The sequence below is a fragment of the Mirounga leonina genome, unplaced genomic scaffold (assembly GCF_011800145.1).
Source record: "Mirounga leonina isolate KUSES-001 unplaced genomic scaffold, KU_Mleo_1.0 Mir_175, whole genome shotgun sequence".
Taxonomy (NCBI): domain Eukaryota; kingdom Metazoa; phylum Chordata; class Mammalia; order Carnivora; family Phocidae; genus Mirounga; species Mirounga leonina.
In genome coordinates, this window is record NW_023270453.1 from 23,731,402 (window position 1) to 23,751,915 (window position 20,514).

The 20,514-nt window shown below is 42.9% G+C and overlaps 2 protein-coding genes across 2 annotated transcripts; both read left to right on the top strand.

Moving 5' to 3' along the window:
* Positions 1-6,059: 6,059 nt before the first annotated feature.
* LOC118021991 (olfactory receptor 1F1-like) lies at positions 6,060-6,995 on the top strand. The gene has a single exon (XM_035022472.1). The coding sequence runs from the start codon at positions 6,060-6,062 to the stop codon at positions 6,993-6,995; it is 936 nt and encodes a 311-aa protein (XP_034878363.1).
* Positions 6,996-16,799: 9,804 nt separating this feature from the next.
* Positions 16,800-18,789, top strand: LOC118021758 (olfactory receptor 1F1-like). Its single transcript, XM_035022091.1, is given in 2 exon segments — positions 16,800-18,077; positions 18,080-18,789. Coding segments are annotated over 2 exon segments (915 nt in total). The 5' UTR covers positions 16,800-17,356; the 3' UTR covers positions 18,274-18,789.
* The last annotated feature ends 1,725 nt before the right edge of the window (positions 18,790-20,514 follow it).

Here is a 20,514-nt window from a genome sequence, read left to right on the forward strand (position 1 = left end):
GGCAGTCATGTGCCCGGCTAGCTCAGTCAGTAGAGCATGAGACTGAATCCCAGAGTCTTGGGTTCAAGTCCCATGGTGGGCATAGGTGTCCCTTTCTGCTTGTGTACTAGGCAGCAGAAGGGTGGGAAAGCAGATTTTCCTTAAATCCATGCCCAGTAGATGTCCTTGAATGAAACTTAAGTTAGCAAGACTCAGAAAGATGATGTGCATAGTACTATATCAGCTTAATTAGATGTATTCTATTCTCAATCTTGGCACTTTTGACATTGTGAACCAGATCATTCCCTGTTGTACGGGGCCATCCTGTGCACTCTGGAATGTTTAACAGCATCCTTGGCCTTTACCTTCTAGATGCCAGTAGTTTCCCCATAGTTGTGACAACTAAAAGTGTCTCCATATGTCCAATGTCTCATGGTTGTGAGCCACTGGTCTAGAGAATCAAGCCCATAAATATTGGTGCAAACAGTTCTCATTTGAGATCTGACAGGAGAACTAGCTTGGCACAGGGCCAGGTGGCAGGGCAGGGTGGCCTGCCATGGCCAATCTAGAAGGCAGCTTGGTGGGGTCAGGAAATGGGCTATGTACAGAGGGCTGAACAGATAACTTAATATATTGAGGCTAATGGGAACCAGTTTTCTCACTGGTGGAACTGGAAAAAGAGAAGGCTTCAATACATCCTACGGTGTTGCACTGCAGCTGAAGGTATTAGTGATGCTACTTGATAACTTGGTAAAGGTTGTGTCACTGGGAAAGATAGTTCGTGGCAGTGACTTAATAAAAGCAATTCTTATAATGGTATATTTCCCTTCTTTGAAATTAGCAAGTAACCTGTAAAGTGATATAATTTGATACTATGTGAATATCCTGTTCCCCAACAACTTATTACATATTATTTTAACATTCATTCATAATCATTGTCTCAAACATTTATTTCACTGGGAGTTAAAGAATGAAGATTTCCTATTTCTATCATTTTTCTCTCTCTATTTTTTAATTTGAATTCAATTAGCCAACATATAGTACATCATAGTTTCAGATGTTGTGTTCAGTAATTTATCAGTTGTGTATAACACCCAGTGCTCATCACATCGCGAGCCCTCCTTAATGCCCATCACCCAGTTACCCCATCCCCCCCACCTCCCTTCCAGTAACCCTCAAGTTTGTTTCCTATAGTTAAGAGTCTCTCATGGTTTTTCTCCCTCTCTGATGACTTCCCATTCAGTTTTCCCTCCTTTCCCCTATGATCCTCTGTGCTGTTTCTTATATTCCACATGTGAGTGAAACCATATGATAATTGTCTTTCTCTGAGTGACTTATTTCACTCAGCATAATACCCTCCAGTTCCATCCACATTGGAACAAGTGATAGAAAACTAACTCCTATCAGCTTAAGGAGAAGTAGAATCTATTGGTGGATGTAATTGCAAAGTCCAAAGTTCTTGCAAGTTTCAAGCAGGGCTAGGGTAAGTATTCAACCTTTCTGATGGCTAATATTCCATTGCATAGGAATGTGTGTGTGTGTGTGTTGGCTATTGTGGACATTGCTGCTATGAACATTGGGGTGTGTGTGCCCCTTTGGATCACTATATCTGTATCTTTGGGGTAAATACCTAGGAGTGCAATTGCTGGGTTGTAGGGTAGCTCTATTTTTAGCTTCTTGAGGAACCTCCATACTGTTTTCCAGAGTGGCTGCACCAGCTTGCATTCCCACCAACAGTGTAAGAGGGTTCCCCTTTCTCCACATCCTTCCCAACATTTGTTATTTCTTGTCTTGCTAATTTTAGCCATTCTGACTGGTGTAAGGTGGTATCTCATTGTGCTTTTGATTTGTATTTCTCTGATGACAAGTGACGTGGAGCATTTTTTCATGTGTCTGGTGGCCATTTGTATGTCTTCTTTGGAGAAATGTCCGTTCATGTCTTCTGCCTGTTTCTTGACTGGAGTATTTGTTTTTTGGGTCTTGAGTTCTTTATAGATCTTGGATACTAGCCCTTTATTTGTTTTTTTTTAAAGATTTTATTTATTTATTTGACAGAGAGAGACACAGCGAGAGAGGGAACACAAGCAGAGGGAATGGGAGAGGGAGGAGCAGGCTTCCTGCTGAGCAGAGAGCCTGATGCGGGGCTCGATCCCAGGACCCTGGGATCATGACCTGAGCCGAAGGCAGACGCTTAACGACTGAGCCACCCAGGTGCCCCGTAGCCCTTTATTTGATATGTCATTTGCAAATATCTTCTCTGATTCTGCAGGTTGCCTTTTAGTTTTGTTGACTGTTTCCTTTGCTGTGCAGAAGTTTTTTTTTTATCTTTTTAAAAAAGGCTTTATTTATTTGTTTGATGCAGAGAGAGAGAGAGAGAAAGAGAGCACACAAGCTCAGGGAGAGGCAGACTCCCTGCTGAGGTTTAAGGTACCTATAAAGCTTTTGATCTTATGCACTGTAAAGTTTACTTTCCTGAGTTGATAATATTAAAGGTTTACTCCTAAAAGCCATACACTTCAATCAGAAGTGGCAGTTGAATCACTAAAAAAAAATGTCTTCTGGAAACCAGAGTGCTACTCTAACTGATCTTCCACTTTGGGTTATTTACGAACAATGTATTCTTCATGCTGATTATGATGTCTTTTTTTTTTTTAAGATTTATTATTATTATTTATTTATTTGACAGAGAGAGAGACAGCGAGAGAGGGAACACAAGCAGGGTGAGTGGGAGAGGGAGAAACAGGCTTCCCGCCGAGCAGGGAGCCTGAAGCGAGGCTTGATCCCAGGATCCTGGGATCATGACCTGAGGCAAAGGCAGACACTTAATGACTGAGCCACTCAGGTGCCCCTGATTATGATGTCTTAATAAATATTCACCTACTCCTAGTAACTCAACATAAGAACTTCAGGGTCATAATGAGTCCTCATGTATCCATCAGACACATGTTATCAGATACCAAGTTCTGCACATTCTATTTCCAAAAACAGGCCAAAAAACACCTCACAATGTTAATTATCAAGAATCTGTGGGAGAGGGGAAAAATAGTCCCTGGATTACTAAAGACATTGTTTGCCAGTGATAGAAAACTAACTCCTATCAGCTTAAGGAGAAGTAGAATCTATTGGTGGATGTAATTGCAAAGTCCAAAGTTCTTGCAAGTTTCAAGCAGGGCTAGATGAAGGGACCCAAATAATGACATCAGGGCCTGTACTTCTTATCTATTTGGTTTGTTTCTGTTTGACTTCATTCTACAGACTGCCTCTCTCCATGTAGCAGACAAGATGGCCACCAGTAGCTCCAAACTCACATCCTCCTAGACTAGCAATCACTGGGTACAGAGAACTTCTCTCTACCAGTGTTTTATTTTTAAGCTTTTAAAAAAGATTTATTCCCTTTTGGGTACCGGCACTGTGGGATGATACAGAGTACAGAGATTTGGAATGAGGCTTTGCAATTTTTTAAAGTAAACCCTACCCCTGACATGGGGCTCAAATTCAGGACCCCAAGATCAAGAGTCACATGCTTTATTGCCTGAGCCAGCCAAGTGCCTCTTCCAGTGTTTACTTATTAATTCCAGGCAAGGCTGTGATCATTCCTTCTTGGATCCATGCCCAAATCTGAACCAACCACTCTGGATGGGAGAGTGGGGTGTTCTGGTCATCCTGGCTCCTAAATCCAATGCATTCCATATGAGAATCTAGTGATGTACATTATCATCAGGACTAAATGGAGGAGGGGAGGAGTTTCCCAAACAGATCCAAAGAATGGAAATGGGAAAGAATGTCCTTGAACAAAAAATCTGGTTACTATGATCCACTAGTTGTTCCATCAGCTGAGTTGAACAAAGGATTGGAGAAGGAACACTTAAGACAAAAGGATAAATTAGGAAGCTGTTTTAAAAGTTAAGGTGAGGGGATGCCTGGGTGGCTTAGTCAGTTAAGCATCTGCTTTTGGCTCAGGTCATGATCCCAGGGTCCTGGGATTGAGCCCCACTTTGAGCCCCACATCCAGCCCCACATCAAGCCCCACATTGGGCTCCCTGTTCAGCGGGAAGCCTGCTTCTCCCTCTCCCACTCCCCCTGCTTGTGTTCCCTCTCTCGCTGTGTCTCTCTCTGTCAAATAAAAAAAAAATCTTAAAAAAAAAAAAAAAGCCAGATCTTGCCTCCGGTACTATGGAGTAGTAACTATTAGACTCAGAAATTCTACGTTCCTTATTGACATCCATGTCGTACTAATTTATAAATGGACTCAACAGTGGTTCCTATTCTACCACATTTACCCCCAAATTCAAATATAGAATAAAAAACTTGTCAACTGGCCCCTTATAAAAATGACTATTGCCATATGAAGATAAACACAAGACACTATTTCCAAATGACATTTATCCAGAACATAGATGATTGAGCAGAGAGTGAAGGATATAAATATCACTTAGTATCTTCAGCCTCCACATAGTGGACATGGTCTAAGCCCAGTGCATTGATGAGATTAGGGGTCATGAGATGTTTAACATATATTACCTGATTTAATCTGCACATCTGTACAAGATGAACATTATTTTGTGATTCTGTGAAGGTTGATAGATTTCTCAAGATCATACAACTGGTAATGTTGGATCTGGGATTTAAGTGCACATCTGTGTGAATCCAAATGTTATTCTCTTAATTCATATACAGCGTCATGTATATTTCCTAACAAGGAAAGCACCCCAGCTTGGGTGGAGGATAAAATATAGGATTGTGAGTTTTCTCTAGCAGAAAAATGATTGCTAATGATTTCCCCGAAGAGTGCTTCATTTCCAATGTTGCCAAGCTCTAAAGCAGCAATATGATGGCAGGACTTTATTATCAATGTTGGATCCAAAAGAGCCCAAGGAGGAGAAGGGACAATTACTTGCTCTTTGTCTCTAATGAGGCTCTTAGGGAATATGGCCCTAGTGGCCATGGAGGCTCTTGTAAAGAGCTGGTCCTCTGATTCCCCCAAACATCCTTCCTGCACCAAGGGTTGAGTCTGTGTACTCCAACCCTTATTCAAGCAAACTTAGCCTGAAAACACCAGTGACAAGTCCCTTTTCCTCTAACCAATGATCTCTGGCCAGGTCCGGAAAAGTGAAGCAAGCTTGGGACTTCTGGTGACTGTGATGACTGCCATTCTTTCTGGGGTAAGAGTCAGATCAGTGGGACTTTATCAATAACTGATTGTTAAGGTGCAAACCTTTTGTGGGGGCACTCCTCACTGCATCTTTCTTTAAAGTGGAGCCAAAGAAACAGTTCTGAGATCATCAACCATCCCTTGCAATCACCTAGTCATGACCATATATGTCTTGTATGTTTATGAGACCTGAACTGTGGAGAGAACCAACTGGCTGAGTTTCTGTCCATAACTCTGGGTCATTTCCATTTCCATTTTACAGGTTAGATTGAGGGAGCTCAGTGGACATAACCAAGAAGGGCTGGCTCAGAGCTCTGTAAAGTGCTCAGAAAATGTGAGCCCAGGAAGCAGCAGCAGCAATATTATCATATTGATTGATCACTGATATCATCCTCAGAGCAAACATGTTAGGAATGTGTAACATGTCCACATTAGAGATAATGGACCTGAAAAATGTCCTCTAAGGCAACACCACTAATGATAATAATGACATCAATATCCATATATTAGGATATGTGCTTACTATATGTCAGGCTGTATGGTAATCACTTATGTATGTGCTCCAGTACTCATTATAAATATTAATATGTCTATTAATATTCTTATATCTATAGTGATTTATGACACTATTTGAAGATACAAGGTCATGATAGAAAGTTCAAACATAAAAAGAATTTATGGATACAACCATTGTCCCAGTCTTTCAATGTCCTTCCAGAGGCACTGCCCTCATTTTGCTAATGAAAAAATGGTGGCACAGAAAAGACCATCATTGGCCAAACACACAGGGAGGAAGGTTCTAATGCCTCACTGATGTCACATAGCCTTTCTCCTTGCAGTCTTCTTAGTTGCTCCACTTTAACCATCATTTTCCAGGCTTTTGAATTTTTCCTGCTTTATCTGCCTCTGGACTCAGGCTTCCAGCCTCATGAGAGGGACAAACCAGTCCAGTGTTTCTGAGTTCCTCCTCCTTGGGCTCTCCAGGCAACCCCAGCAGCAGCAGCTCCTCTTTGTACTCTTCCTGAGCATGTACCTGGCCACGGTCCTGGGAAACCTGCTCATCCTCCTGGTCATTGGCGTGGACTCCCGCCTTCACATCCCCATGTACTTCTTCCTCAGCAACCTGTCCTTTGTGGACATCTGCTTCTCCTCTACCACTGTCCCCAAGATGCTGGCCAACTACATACTCGGGACTCAGACCATCTCCTTTTCTGGGTGTCTCACACAGATGTATTTTGTATTCATGTTCGTGGACATGGACAATTTCCTCCTGGCTGTGATGGCCTATGACCGCTTTGTTGCCATATGCGCCCCCTTACACTACTCAACAAAGATGACCCACCAGCTCTGTGCCCTGCTGGTTGCTGGGTCATGGGTCATTGCCAACCTGAATGTTCTATTGCATACCCTGCTGATGGCTCGACTCTCGTTCTGTGCAGACAATGCCATCCCCCACTTCTTCTGTGATGTGACACCCCTCCTGAAACTCTCCTGCTCCGACACACACCTCAGTGAGGTGATGATTCTGACTGAGGGTTCTCTGATCATGATCACTCCATTTATTTGCATCTTGGCTTCATATGTCCGTATTACCTCTGCTGTCCTGCGAGTCCCATCCACAAAGGGAAAATGGAAAGCCTTCTCCACCTGTGGATCCCACCTGGCCATGGTTTCTCTCTTCTATGGCACCATCATTGCTGTGTATTTCAACCCTTTGTCCTCACACTCTTCTGAGAAGGACACCACAGCTACTGTGATGTACACAGTGGTGACCCCCATGCTGAACCCCTTCATCTACAGCCTGAGGAACAGGGACTTGAAAAAGGCCCTACAAAAAATGATGGGCAAGAAGACATGCTCTTAGTGATAAAAGTATAATGGACCTATTTTCCCAGGCATATTAATCTTTGGCAACTTACTGAAATGAAGCTATCAAAGTGTATGCAAGGAACTTAGAATAAATACTCTCAATAGACAGTTATGAATGAACTTAGTCTTAAGTACAACCCTGCTCCTTTAAATAGGTAATTTTGTTTCTAATTACTGTATTTATTTATTTTTTAAAGATTTTATTTATTTATTTGAGAGAGAGAATGAGATAGAGCATGAGAGGGGGGAGGGTCAGAGGGAGAAGCAGGCTCCCCGCCGAGCAGGGAGCCCGATGCGGGACTCGATCCAGGGACTCCAGGATCATGACCTGAGCCGAAGGCAGTCGCTTAACCAACTGAGCCACCCAGGCGCCCTCTAATTACTGTATTTAAACCTTCTTTGCATAAAGGTCAAGTTTTTCCTTTCTAGGTGATCACTCTAAAAATTTACACATAACCAAATTTGTTTTCACTTCCTTTTTGGAAATGCTCTCAGAATTTAAGGCAGTGTTTTTCAATAGTGGTTACATGACAGTATCGCCTGGGGAGTTTTGACACGATATATATGGTTGCTGGACCAAGCTTTGACCAATTAAAGCAGAATTTCTGGAGTGGGATCCAGGCATTGGCATTTTCCCCCTTTAAGTTCCCCAGGGGGTTCTAATGTAATTTCTGAGTTGACAATCATGCTGCTTTGGATGTACTTTATGATTGCTCATTATGAAGAGTGAGCCTAGAAACCCTAAGAAGAAATCTGATGCCTAATGAGAGTAATAACAATAGAGGTGGAAAAGTCACTGAAGTTTTCTGTGGGCTCAAGTGTTCCTAGGCTGAGAGGGCTGGTCTGTTGGCTGAACTCACATTCCTGAGCCTCACGTGGGATCCAAAGAATACTTCATAATTTTTAGTGCTCCTATTAGTCTGTTTAGGCTGCTCTAACAAAAACACCATACACTTTGTAGCTGAGACAACAAACATTTATTTCTCACAGTTCTGGAGGCTGGAAGTCCAAGATCAAGGTGTCAGCAGATTCAGTGTCAGATGGGAGCCTGCTTCTTGGTTCTTCTTTCTGTGTCCTCAGGTGGTAGAAGGGGTTAGGAAGCTCTCTGGGGTCTATTTTATGAAGACACTAATCCCTTCATGAGGGGTCCCCCACTCACGACTTAGTCACCTCCCAAAGGTCCCACCTCCAAATACTACACATCGGGGGTTAGGTTTCAACATTTTAATATTTTGGAGGGGCGCGCAGTCTGTGGCAATGTCTCATCCTCCAATTTGATTGCCTTGCTTTATGGGGGTATATTTAGCAATAAGGTGTTCCTTTGATTTTGAAGAAACAGATTAACATTTGCTTTTTCAACTGTTCAGGATGCCTAGTCTTTCTCCCTGAGGGGAAAACCTTCTCTGAACCTTCAAGATCCCAGTCAATATTTCCCCTATGAAGCCTTTGGTGATTCCTCTAGGCTGAGATTCTCATTCCCTCTCCTGAGTTCCCACAGAAAACTCCTCTTGGAGTTATATATGTGATACTGTGTAGTCTGTTTATTGCTGCTTCCTCTCCCCCTTCCTCTTTGCCCTTAGGCACTCTAAAGACTTTGAGATGCTCAGGGATCACACGCATAAACTATTCACCTTGGACACCCATAAAAAGCTTGGCTCCTGACACTTATTGCATTTGCAAACTATTAATACTGAATAGGGGAATGATAGCATGTGCTTCTGGAGAACCCAATCTGAGACGTCTTTTAGCTTTTTAAAGAAATATTTTATTTGTTTATTTGAGAGAGAGAGAGTGATCCTGAGAGCGGGGCAGGGTAGGGGAGGGAGAGGGGCCAAAGGAGAGGGAGAAGCAGACTCCCCGCTGAGCAGGGAGCTCAACTCAGGGACCATGACCTGAGCTGAAGGCAGATGCTTAACCTACTGAGCCACCAGGTGCCCCCTGAGAGGTCTTTTAATAATAGTAACAATGACAGAATGACAACAAAGGAAAAGAACAGATATACCATGTTGCATAATCAAAGGTTAAGTATTACTGTCTAGTCCATTTGCCGCATTAGTGACTATTTATTGAAACAACATTTAGTATTTTATTTGGAGATAATAATTTTACGAAATAGGGCGCCTGGGTGGCTCAGTTGGTTAAGCGACTGCCTTCGGCTCAGGTCATGATCCTGGAGTCCCGGGATCGAGTCCCGCATCAGGCTCCCTGCTCGGCAGGGAGTCTGCTTCTCCCTCTGACCCTCCCAACCCTCCCCCCCTCATGCTCTCTCTCTCTCAGTCTCTCTCTCTCAAATAAATAAAATCTTTAAAAAAAATAATTTTACAAAATACAGTGTTGCTATTCAGTCATTTTGCTTGATTTTTCTGTGCATGTGTCATTGTTTACCACTAGTTTCTTTTTTTTTTTAAACATTTTATTTATTTATCAGAGAGAGAGAGAGCGCAAGCAGGGGGAGCTGCAGGCAGAGGGAAAAGCAGGCTCCCTGCTGAGCAGGGAGCCCCATGCGGGACTCGATCCCAGGACTCCAAGATCATGACCTGAGCTGAAGGCAGACGCTTAACTGACTGAGCCACCCAGGCGTCCCACCACTAGTTTCTTTTTAAAATTCACTACTCTATTAGCTTCTTAAACACTGATCTCTGCGTGTTTCTGTGTCTCTTTGCTCCATTTGTTTTGCCACCTCCTCCTCTTCTACCATTTTATAAACATTTGTTTTCCTCTTGGGTTTATATGCTTGGACTTCTTTTCTGTCTATCCTCTGTTCATGGGCAATCACATCTACTTCGTGTCTTTAACCACATCTATGTTCTTGTGACTTCTGAATCCATATCTGTCAGACCTCCCCTTGACCTATATATCCATTCTGCCCAGACTGGATGTCTTCACACCCAACACTTCCTAATGGAACCCATGGAATCCACACTGCCACCATCATACCATGATCCATCCCAACAAGCACAGATGCATTTCTCTCCTGCCTGCACTGCCTATCTCAATTAGTGGTTCTCAATCAATGTTGCAATCCTCCTACACTTGCCCTAATCCCACATATCCAATCAGTCACTAAGTGCTCTGCATACTACTTCCCTATCATTCCTCAATATTATTCCCTACTGTAGTGAGTGGGATTGTGTCCCCCAGCCTGCAAAAGATGTTCAAGTCCTAACTCCTAGTACCTATTAATATGACCTTATTTGGAAATAGGGTATTTACAGATGTAATCAAGTTAAGATTTGGTCATACAGGATTAGGGCAGGTCCAATTTCAATGACTGCTGTCCTCCTAAGAAGAGGGAAATTTGGACACAGCTACCCACAGAGAGAACACCATGTGAAGACACAAAGATCCTCAGGAATAATGCCACGTGAAGATTGGCAGAGCCTGGAATGGTACATCTACAAGCATCACTAAGGATTGTTGGCATGAAGCAATCCTAAGTGAGGACCCTAAGGGTTGATGGCAGCCACTGAAGCTAGAAAAGGGGCATGAAACGGATTCTCTCTCAGAGCCTCCAGAATGAACCATTCTTGCCAACACCTTAATTTTGGACCTCTAGGGCGCCTGGGTGGCTCAGTTGGTTAAGCGACTGCCTTCGGCTCAGGTCATGATCCTGGAGTCCCGGGATCGAGTCCCGCATCGGGCTCCCTGCTCGGCAGGGAGCCTGCTTCTCCCTCTGACCCTCCCCCCTCTCATGTGCTCTCTGTCTCTCTCATTCTCTGTCTCAAATAAATAAATAAAATCTTTAAAAAAAAAAAATTTTGGACCTCTAGTCTCCAAAACTGTAAGAGAATAAATTTCTGTTGTTTAAAGTCACCTAATTTATGATACTTTGTTACGGCAGGCCTAGGAAACCAATACACCACCCAATAGGACTGCTTGCCTTATCTTTTCCATATGACCTGTACAACCTTCAGTTGCAGGTGTTTGCATTCTTATGGGGTCTTCCACTATGCACATATAAGGCCTTTGAAATAAGAAATGAGTCATTATTCACATTTGCACACAGAGTGTTAGTTCCTGGGTCTGGTTCATATAAAGTGCATGTTTCACGAATAATGAGAAGCAGAAGTCAGTATGCTGAGGAAATTATTTTGTGTTTTTCTCCCTGTCCCCCCTACCCCAACTAGGCTGTACTCCATGAGTGCAGGGACCAGATTTTTCAATAGTATCTGCAATATTGTGGTTGCTCAACAATTCTCTCATGTGAATAAATGATTATATGAATGATTCAATATGGGGAAGTTACTTGTAGAGGATGATGAAGTTTCCTAAAGGAGTTGATGGGCTTGGTTCAGCTCTCTGCCACCTCACATCAGAACTTCCAAGCCATAATGAAACTTGATATGCGTGTTTTAATGTATTTTTTAATGGTTATTTTTTTTACATTTAAAGTGGTTACAAAAATATTGAAAAATTTAAAAGTAGGTATATTTAGGGGCGCCTGGGTGGCTCAGTCGTTAAGCGTCTGCCTTCGGCTCAGGTCATGGTCCCAGGGTCCTGGGATCGAGCCCCGCATCGGGCTCCCTGCTCCGCGGGAGGCCTGCTTCTCCCTCTCCCACTCCTGCTGCTTGTGTTCCCTCTCTCGCTGTGTCTCTCTCTGTCAAATAAATAAAATCTTAAAAAAAATAAAATAAAAAAATAAAAGTAGGTATAAACTCACATTTTATTTTATTATTTTATTTATTTATTTTTTATTTTTTTAAAGATTTTATTTATTTATTCATTAGAGAGAGAGAGGCAGAGGGAGAAGCAGGCTCCCAAGGAGCAGGGAGCCCGATGCGGGACTCGATCCCAGGACCCTGCGATCATGACCTGAGCCGAAGGCAGACGCTTAGCCATCTGAGCCACCCAGGCGCCCCTATTTTATTTATTTTTTAAGTAGGCTCCATGCCTAACGCAAGTGAGGCTCAAACTCAAGGACTCTGAGATGAAGTGTCACATGCTCCACCAACTGAACCACCCAGGAACCCCTAAACTCACATTATTTTAACTGCAATATTTTATTTACACCCAAATCAGAATCTTTTATAATTTTACTTTTCCAAGGATAGAGTCCCTTCTTGACCAAACTCTAATCAGGCTCCTCCCTCTTCTTGACTATGTTCAACTTTGGCCTAAAAGACTTGAACAACTAACACCCAACAGCTCAAGGCCACATCCCTAGGATGACCCTAGGTGTCCTTACTGCCTGCCTCAGAAAAACCAAGGCTGCCAAAAGAATGTACCATTTGTTCCAGAAACACCTGAAGACAGGGATCCTGTCTTTATGGTAGGGTAGGAGCCTTGCTTCCATAAGGGCCAATTAGCAAACCCAGATGGGTTTCACAAGGACCAACCCTCTCATCCAGCTTTTTGTAATTTTTCATTTCCCTGACTGCTGAAGCTTCTGCTATTCCCGCTCCCTACTTCCTCATTCTCCCTTTAAAATGCCCAATCACCTCTGCAGAAAATGGAATGGAGCTCAGCTCCTTCCCCTACCGTCAGTAGTTACTGAATAAAATCAGTTTCCACTGCTTTAACTAATGTCTGGCTGTGTTTATCTTTGACACTAGCGTAGTATGAGTAAACTCATCAGTAATGTTTTCAGAATCTTCTTTGCCTGTTTCAACTGAGAGAACTGCCGTACTTCACAATTTCTCTTGACTAAGCGAAGGTGTTAAATAATATCAACTTTCAGCTTGTCTTTAAAATTCTTATATTTTGTTAAAAGATTTTTTGCATTAACTTGCTTTTTTTTAAAAAAACTGCAACCCCCCCGAAAAAAAAACCACTGCACTGAAATATTACTTACTTTGATTACTAAGCCTTTTGAGCCCCTTAATTTCGCACTTTTCTCACATTTCGCACGTCCCCTCCGCCCACCGGGTGTCCGGAGTCGCCGGCGAGCCGGACGCCCGCCCTCAAACAGTCGGCCACACGCAGGCGCAGCGCGGGAGGGGCGGATCCGTCGGAATCACTTCCCGGAAGCGCTGTACCCGCCCTCAAACGGAACCAGTCAGAGGCTGCGTCGCCCCCGCCCAGCGTGCTCTTGCCCAATTAGATAGGAGGAGCGGAGTCTCCGCTCTGCAAGGTCTCTGCGAGGAGGTGAGGCTTAGTCTTTCTCCGAAGTGCGGCAGGCTGGTGACTCCAGCGTGGAATGGGGGCTCTACGCTGCCGTAAGTGGCTCTGACTCCCCCCGAAATGGCGTAAAGAGGCACTCTGGGGTTGGTGCCCACAAAACCTGGGCAACTGGCGGGTCCCATGAGCCTTCCGCTGCACCTGCTCCGGTCCTTTAGGGCTCTGCCCCATCGTCTTCCCTTCCTGGTTAGGATGGGTCACAGGTGTTTAGGAATCCTATCTTCTATTTCCACAGGCTGGGACTGTCTGAAGTCAAGGTCTGACTTACAGTTTGGATATCCTTTCAAAAGGCGAGGTTGGCTGAGGATCCAGCAGCAGCGCAAAAGCGGGTGTAGGTGGCTCGGGCCCTTCTCAGAGTAAGGGCGCCTCTGTACTCCGAGGACCAGGCATTGCCTGGGTGATTATTAGAAATGCATAATCTCAGGCTGCATCCCAGACTTCCTGATTCAGATTCATTGCTTTAACAACATGCCTAGGTGATTTCTGTGCACGTTAATGTTTGAGAATTGCTGCTTTAAGCTTCCAAGATTCCTAATGTAGGAGGCAATGTTGATGTATGCATTTGGTTCTGGAGACAGTGGCCTATACTGCAAACGTAAAGGAGAGGTTAAGGTGTGATCCTTGGTCCTCAGACTTAGGATCTTTATGACTTTCCATGTATCACTTGTCACTTAATCAAGATGATACAATGAAAATGGTGTGATACAGGTAGAAAACCTTTGTCAGCATAGGTATCTGGGAATGTACAGAAGCTCTCAGAAAAAGGAAACTAATATACACGAAAAGGCACTAATCAACCTGAGGCTTAAAGACTGATAGGCTGTGTATTAGGGATGAATGGATCTATCCCATCTGCATCCCACAAATATCGTTTCAAGGTAAGGAATTCACTTTATCATAAAAGAAATGTGAGGGGCGCCTGGATGGTTCAGTCGGTTAAGCATCTGACTTGATTCGGCTCTGGGCATGATCTCAGGGTCCTAGGATTGAGCCCTGGATTGCGCTCCGTGCTCAGTGGAGAGTGCTTGGATTCTCTCTCTCTCCTTCTGCACCTCCCCCTGCTCTCTCTCTCTCAAATAAATAAATAAATCCTTAATAAAAAAGAATGTGATAACCAGTTGCCAAAATGGCCCCCAGTGATCCTGATATTGTGTAATCCCTTCCCACATTGATTTGGGCTGACTGTGTCTTTTTTTTTTTTTTTTTTAAGATTTTATTTATTTATTTGAGACAGAGAGAATGAGAGACAGAGAGCATGAGAGGGAGGAGGGTCAGAGGGAGAAGCAGACTCCCTGCCGAGCAGGGAGAGGGCTGACTGTGTCTTAATCCATTCAGGCTGCTAAAACAAAATACCATAGACTGGCTAGTTATAAACAACAGAAATGTATTTTTTCACAGTTCTGGAGGCTGGGAAATCTAGGATCAAGATGCTGGCACATTTGGTGTCTGGTGAGAGCCTATCTCCTGGTTCATAGATGGCAATCTTTCAGTGTAACCTCGCTTAGTGGAAGGGACAAGGGAGCTTTCTCAGACCTTCTGTTATAAGGGCACTAATACCATTAGTGAGGGTTCTGCCCTCATGACCAGATCACCTCATAAAGGCACTGCCTCCCAATACCATCACCTTGGAGGTTAGGATTTCAACATCTGAATGTTGTGGGGACATAACCATTCTGTCCGTTGCACTGTGTAAACAGCAGAATCTTGCGGAAATGATGGTGTGTGACTGTAGGAGCTCCATCACAAAAGGTAGTGTGGTTTCCATCTTGCTCTCTTGAATCAGTTGCTCTGGGAAACCAGTTACTCTGTTGCAAGGACATATCAAGTTAGCTCTATGGAGAAGTTGATGTGAGGAACTGAGGCTTTCTTGCCACAGGTAATGTGAGGACACCATCTTGGAAGCCCTTCCTCCAGCCACAGTCAAGCATTCAGATGACTGGGTCCCTGCTGACAACTTAACTGCAGTCTCATGACAAATCCTGATCTAGAACCATTCATCTAAACCATTACCAGGTCCCTGACCCACAGGATTTGTGTGAGATAAATGTTTACTGTTTTAAGTTGCTAAGTTTGGGGATAAGTTGTTACTCAACAATAGATAATTAATACAAGGGATAAGGCTGGTGTCCATGTGATTCACTGGAATTTACTTGTACACCAACACCTGGAGCAATTGACCTTATGGAATAGAGAAATGGTCTTTTAAAGACTCAGTTTGGGCACCAGTTGAGGTTACCTTGTGAGGTTAGGGTGCTGTTTTACAGGATACAATGTAAGTTTCATACTAGTGGACAATATCTGCTGAACTTTCTACCAACCAGGAATTTATGGGGCAAGGAAACAAGAGGTAAAAGTGGGCACTACTTTTTGTAATACCTAATGATCTACTTGCAAAATTTTACTTCTTATCCCAGGAACACTGGGCTCTGAAGAGACTTCTTGCTGGTCAATTTGGGCTCAATTTGCTGCTGGATGAACTGACCAAAAAAAGAGAGTCTAATATTGTTATGACTTTGACTATGACTAAAAAATAGTTTTGCTGTTACACACTGGTAGCAGAGAGGATTATGGATGGAAAGATCTCCTGGAGTGGATTCTGGAATGGCCATGTCTTCTGATGGCAGCTAATGAAAGACTAGATCATCTTATTTGGGCAGGATTGTAAGGAGGTCAAATCTCTCCAACATGAAAGTTCGGGTTACTATATCGATTTTTAAAAACTTGAACAGCTGAGATGCTGGCTAAAGACAAAGGGAACATGAATTAGATTGCAGATAAGGAAAATTATTAATATCAACTAAGGGTTCATGGCTACCTGTGGAAATGAAGACTACAATGTGCAGTCATATTTTCCTCCTTCTTTTGTTATGTGTCTATCTCTCTATTGTTGCCAGCTAGCTTTCTTCCTTTCTCTGCCTTTGTCCCTCTGTTTTACATACACATAGGATATGTAGTTATTGGTTAGCTTTCAAGTTTGATTTAGAAGTAATAGAATGTCATGATGGGAACATGATTGGAATAGCCGAGATCCTGGTTATAGACCTGGATACAGTAACTGATGGGCCTGAGTTGTTCCCATATTGTGAGAAATATAGTTGTGTTATGTTAGGCCAGATAGTGTCTCTCCTACTGAAGCATAAATTGGTAAGAGGGATATGTGTTAATGTGTGCAACCAGAGGGGTGGATTCTGGTGGGCGTTTATCGTGCTTTTCTGACTTCCCAAATTCTGTAACCTTTCTAAAGCTTAGGTAATTTCCTACCTCATAATTTTGGTTGAGAAAAAAAGCCAACTTCTTCCTCCGTAACAGGAACACCCTGAATAGTTATCTCCCAAGTTCTGACCCAGGGGTTAGATCCTTATACTTAGTCATCATTGTTGGGTCCACAGGGACCAGGAAATAGATGGGACAGTTATTTTCCACTTGTCTCTGATGAGGCTTTCAGGGAATCTGGTCCCAGTGGCCATGGAAGCCACTGTAAATACCTGTTTCTAATTCCCCTAAACATCCTTCTCTGTGCAGAGGGCTAGACAATGAATTCTGCGTCTCACTCACTCAGGATCTATCAATATTTCCAATACTTTCCAAACCTTATAATAAAAAAGAACATTGGTTGGTTCCTCAGAGGTGAAGAAACCTTGCTATCCACAGTACCAACTTCTTCTAGGTAAGATTATAACAGGAGATATATATATATATATACATACATATACATACATATACATATACACACACATATATATTTTTTACTAATGAGTGAAGTTATTTATATGTATAGTTACTAATGAGGGAGGTTCTTTGAAGAACCTCCTTTGTTAAATCTTCCAGATGCAGGGAATGATAGAGTCCTGAATCCATCACCTGGAGCTTGAGATACACTGATAATAATCAACTGTTTTACTTGTCTCTGTAAGCTACTAAGAAGTGGGAGAAAGCCTGGGAATGTTAAAAGAGACATACATACATAGAGACATACATGGCAGAGAAGGGCTTTGTTTGTGTCTGTGTTTGTTTTTATTTTTGACAAAATTTTAAAGATTAGTCCAGTGGGACCACCGTCATCTAGGACTGGGAGTTGGAAGTTGAAGGTGTAGAGACTAGGGGTGGATCCTGACTGAGCAATTCTAATATAGGTTTCATTAACATGACCGTGTGGGTGGAGCTTGGATTGTTGTATCCAGAGCCATAGCTTCTAGGTTTCTGAGCTCTGCTTCTGTTCCCTGCATCTGCATCTAGCTCATGAGAGGGACAAACCAGTCCAGTGTTTCTGAGTTCCTCCTCCTTGGGCTCTCCAGGCAACCCCAGCAGCAGCAGCTCCTCTTTGTACTCTTCCTGAGCATGTACCTGGCCACGGTCCTGGGAAACCTGCTCATCCTCCTGGTCATTGGCGTGGACTCCCGCCTTCACATCCCCATGTACTTCTTCCTCAGCAACCTGTCCTTTGTGGACATCTGCTTCTCTACCACTGTCCCCAAGATGCTGGCCAACTACATACTCGGGACTCAGACCATCTCCTTTTCTGGGTGTCTCACACAGATGTATTTTGTATTCATGTTCGTGGACATGGACAATTTCCTCCTGGCTGTGATGGCCTATGACCGCTTTGTTGCCATATGCGCCCCCTTACACTACTCAACAAAGATGACCCACCAGCTCTGTGCCCTGCTGGTTGCTGGGTCGTGGGTCATTGCCAACCTGAACGTTCTATTGCATACCCTGCTGATGGCTTGACTCTCGTTCTGTGCAGACAGTGCCATCCCCCACTTCTTCTGTGATGTGACACCCCTCCTGAAACTCTCCTGCTCTGACACACACCTCAATGAGATGATGATTCTTTTCGAAGCAGGGTTGATAATGATCACTCCATTTATTTGCATCTTGGCTTCATATGTCCGTATTACCTCTGCTGTCCTAAGAGTCCTGTCTACAAAGGGAAAATGGAAAGCCTTCTCCACCGTGGCTCCCACCTGGCCATGGTTTCTCTCTTCTATGGCACCATCATTGCTGTGTATTTCAGCCCTTTGTCCTCACACTCTTCTGAGAAGGACACCACAGCTACTGTGATGTACACAGTGGTGACCCCCATGCTGAACCCCTTCATCTACAGCCTGAGGAACAAAGACATAAAAGGGCTCTTGGAAAAGTGGTTGCTATGACATTTTTTCTACTTCGTAATGAAATGGGCTAAGAAAATCTTGGAAGGAACTAATTTCTAAGAAGATCATATTTGTTTTTTCTATTGTGCACAACTTAGCCATTTGTCATTGAAAATTATTCTAGTTTCTGTCTTGGGACATCAAACTTGATATAGCCACTTCAGGTTAAAGGTGGAAAGAGAGATCGTTTTACCAAATCACCTGTTAGAACTGCCAGTGCCCTCCAGCCAAAACTGACTAGGTATATATATATCTTGTTGAATAATTCTGGTTTATTAGGCTCACAAAGGAGAATACATACCATGGGAAGTAGTGAGCATCTTAGTAAGAAGGTGCTACACAGGACATACTAAAAGACTTGAGTTTGTGTGAGGTGAATTTAGTGAGGACTTAAAGAATTGGGTCTGTGCTCTGGATTACATGTGTCACATAGTGGGGATGATTCTGATTGAGTATCTGAAAATATTTTATCGAGGAGGGGCGCCTGGGTGGCTCAGTTGGTTAAGCATCCGACTCGATTTCCGCTCAGGTCATGATCTCAGGGTTGTGAGATCAAACCCTGCATTGGCCTCTGCACTCCATGGAGAGTCTGCTTGAGATTCTCTCTCCCTTTGCAACCCACCCCCCCCCCACTCTCTCTCTCTCAAAAAAAAATTTATCTAAGAGGAGGGAAGACTAGACTAAGGCCAAAGCTGTGATTGGCAAAGAAGTAGTAGTGACTCATATCAGCCAGGATAGGGGGGAGGAGTTTGGTTATTTTTGTGGCTTGGACAGTGTTCACGTTTTTGTGTTCAGTTATGATTACAGAGTCGTCTCTTTTTGCGCCATAACAGTCACAGAATGACCTTGTGTGGTACTGATAGTTTCTGTGTTCATTGGGAGAGCACCGACAGCTAGCTGTGAATGCCAGGAAATCTCCTGTATGTCAGCGCTGATTTCTCTTTCTCACAACAGAGACATAGAGATAGGAAGACATCTTACTGGAGAGCCAGACTGGCAGGAAAGGGAAGGGTTCATTTAGGGCTCCAAAAAGCCCTAATTTTGCCATGCATTCAAGGAATTATTTTTTATCTTCTTACCTGAGCTTTCTGTGCCACACAGCATTACAGTAGGAATATGGGTAAGTTAAACAAATATCTTCCAGAATCTCAGCCATGTCAATCAACTGCATCTTTTTTTCCACGGCCTGCCTTCAATTTATGTCAGTGCAGAGATATTTTACGTAGTTACTAATTTATATCCTGATTTTCTGCTATAATTTTGTAATAAAGCTTTTCTAAATTACTATATCATCTCCACAATTTTATTTTACTATACTTATATATTTCTATCAAGTTGCTCTAGGAAAATATGCTGCCTATTAATTCTGTTTCTAAAATAAAACATAAGGGAGGGATGCCTGAGTGGCTCAGTCGGTTAAGTGGCTTCCTTCACCCAGCGTCCTGGGATCGAGTTCTGCATTGGGCTCCTTGCTCAGCGGGGAGCCTGCTTCTCCCTCTACCTGCCGCTCCCCCTGCTTGTGCTCTTTCTCTCTCTCTGACAAATAAATAAATAAAATCTTAAAAAAAATGAGGGAAATATACTATTTAAAAGTATAACTAAATTTACTTTGAAAATGATTGCAGAACATAAAAATCTGACCAACATACGAAACTGGTTAAAACATCACTAACAGGATGCTCTGGATTTTGAGGAACAAAGAGGAAAATAGTGTAGTTTCCCTTAATTTCAGAGAGATAGGTAAAATGACATCTTGTATAAAACAGAATTCAGAATCAGAGGATGTTTCTGAGTTTAACATGTGATTTTTATATTTGTCATATTTGTGTATTGATATGCTTGCCTAATGGAATAAATGGTAACATTTCAATTTTTAGTCTATATATCCAAGAATTCTTTGTAAGATAGAAAGTACCTGTTCCTTGAAATTTTGAAAGAAACCAGCTTTTGTTTCATGTATTTTGGTGCTGTCTTGTTAAATGCATATATGTTTATAATTGTATTTATTCCTGTTTTATCCTTTTATCAGTATAAAATTTGTGGGCATAGAGTTATTCATAATGTTAACCTTAAAAGTAAAACTGTCAGTTATTTTACTAGCAAAAATGGGTTTATTTGGGAATAGGAGAGAATTGTAATTTGGGACATGCTAGCAGTGGCAAAACCATAGGCAATCCCTGAAAACGAAGTAGAGGACTGCTCTTTTATAGAGAAAGGCGGGGAGTTGGGAGGGGCTGTTAT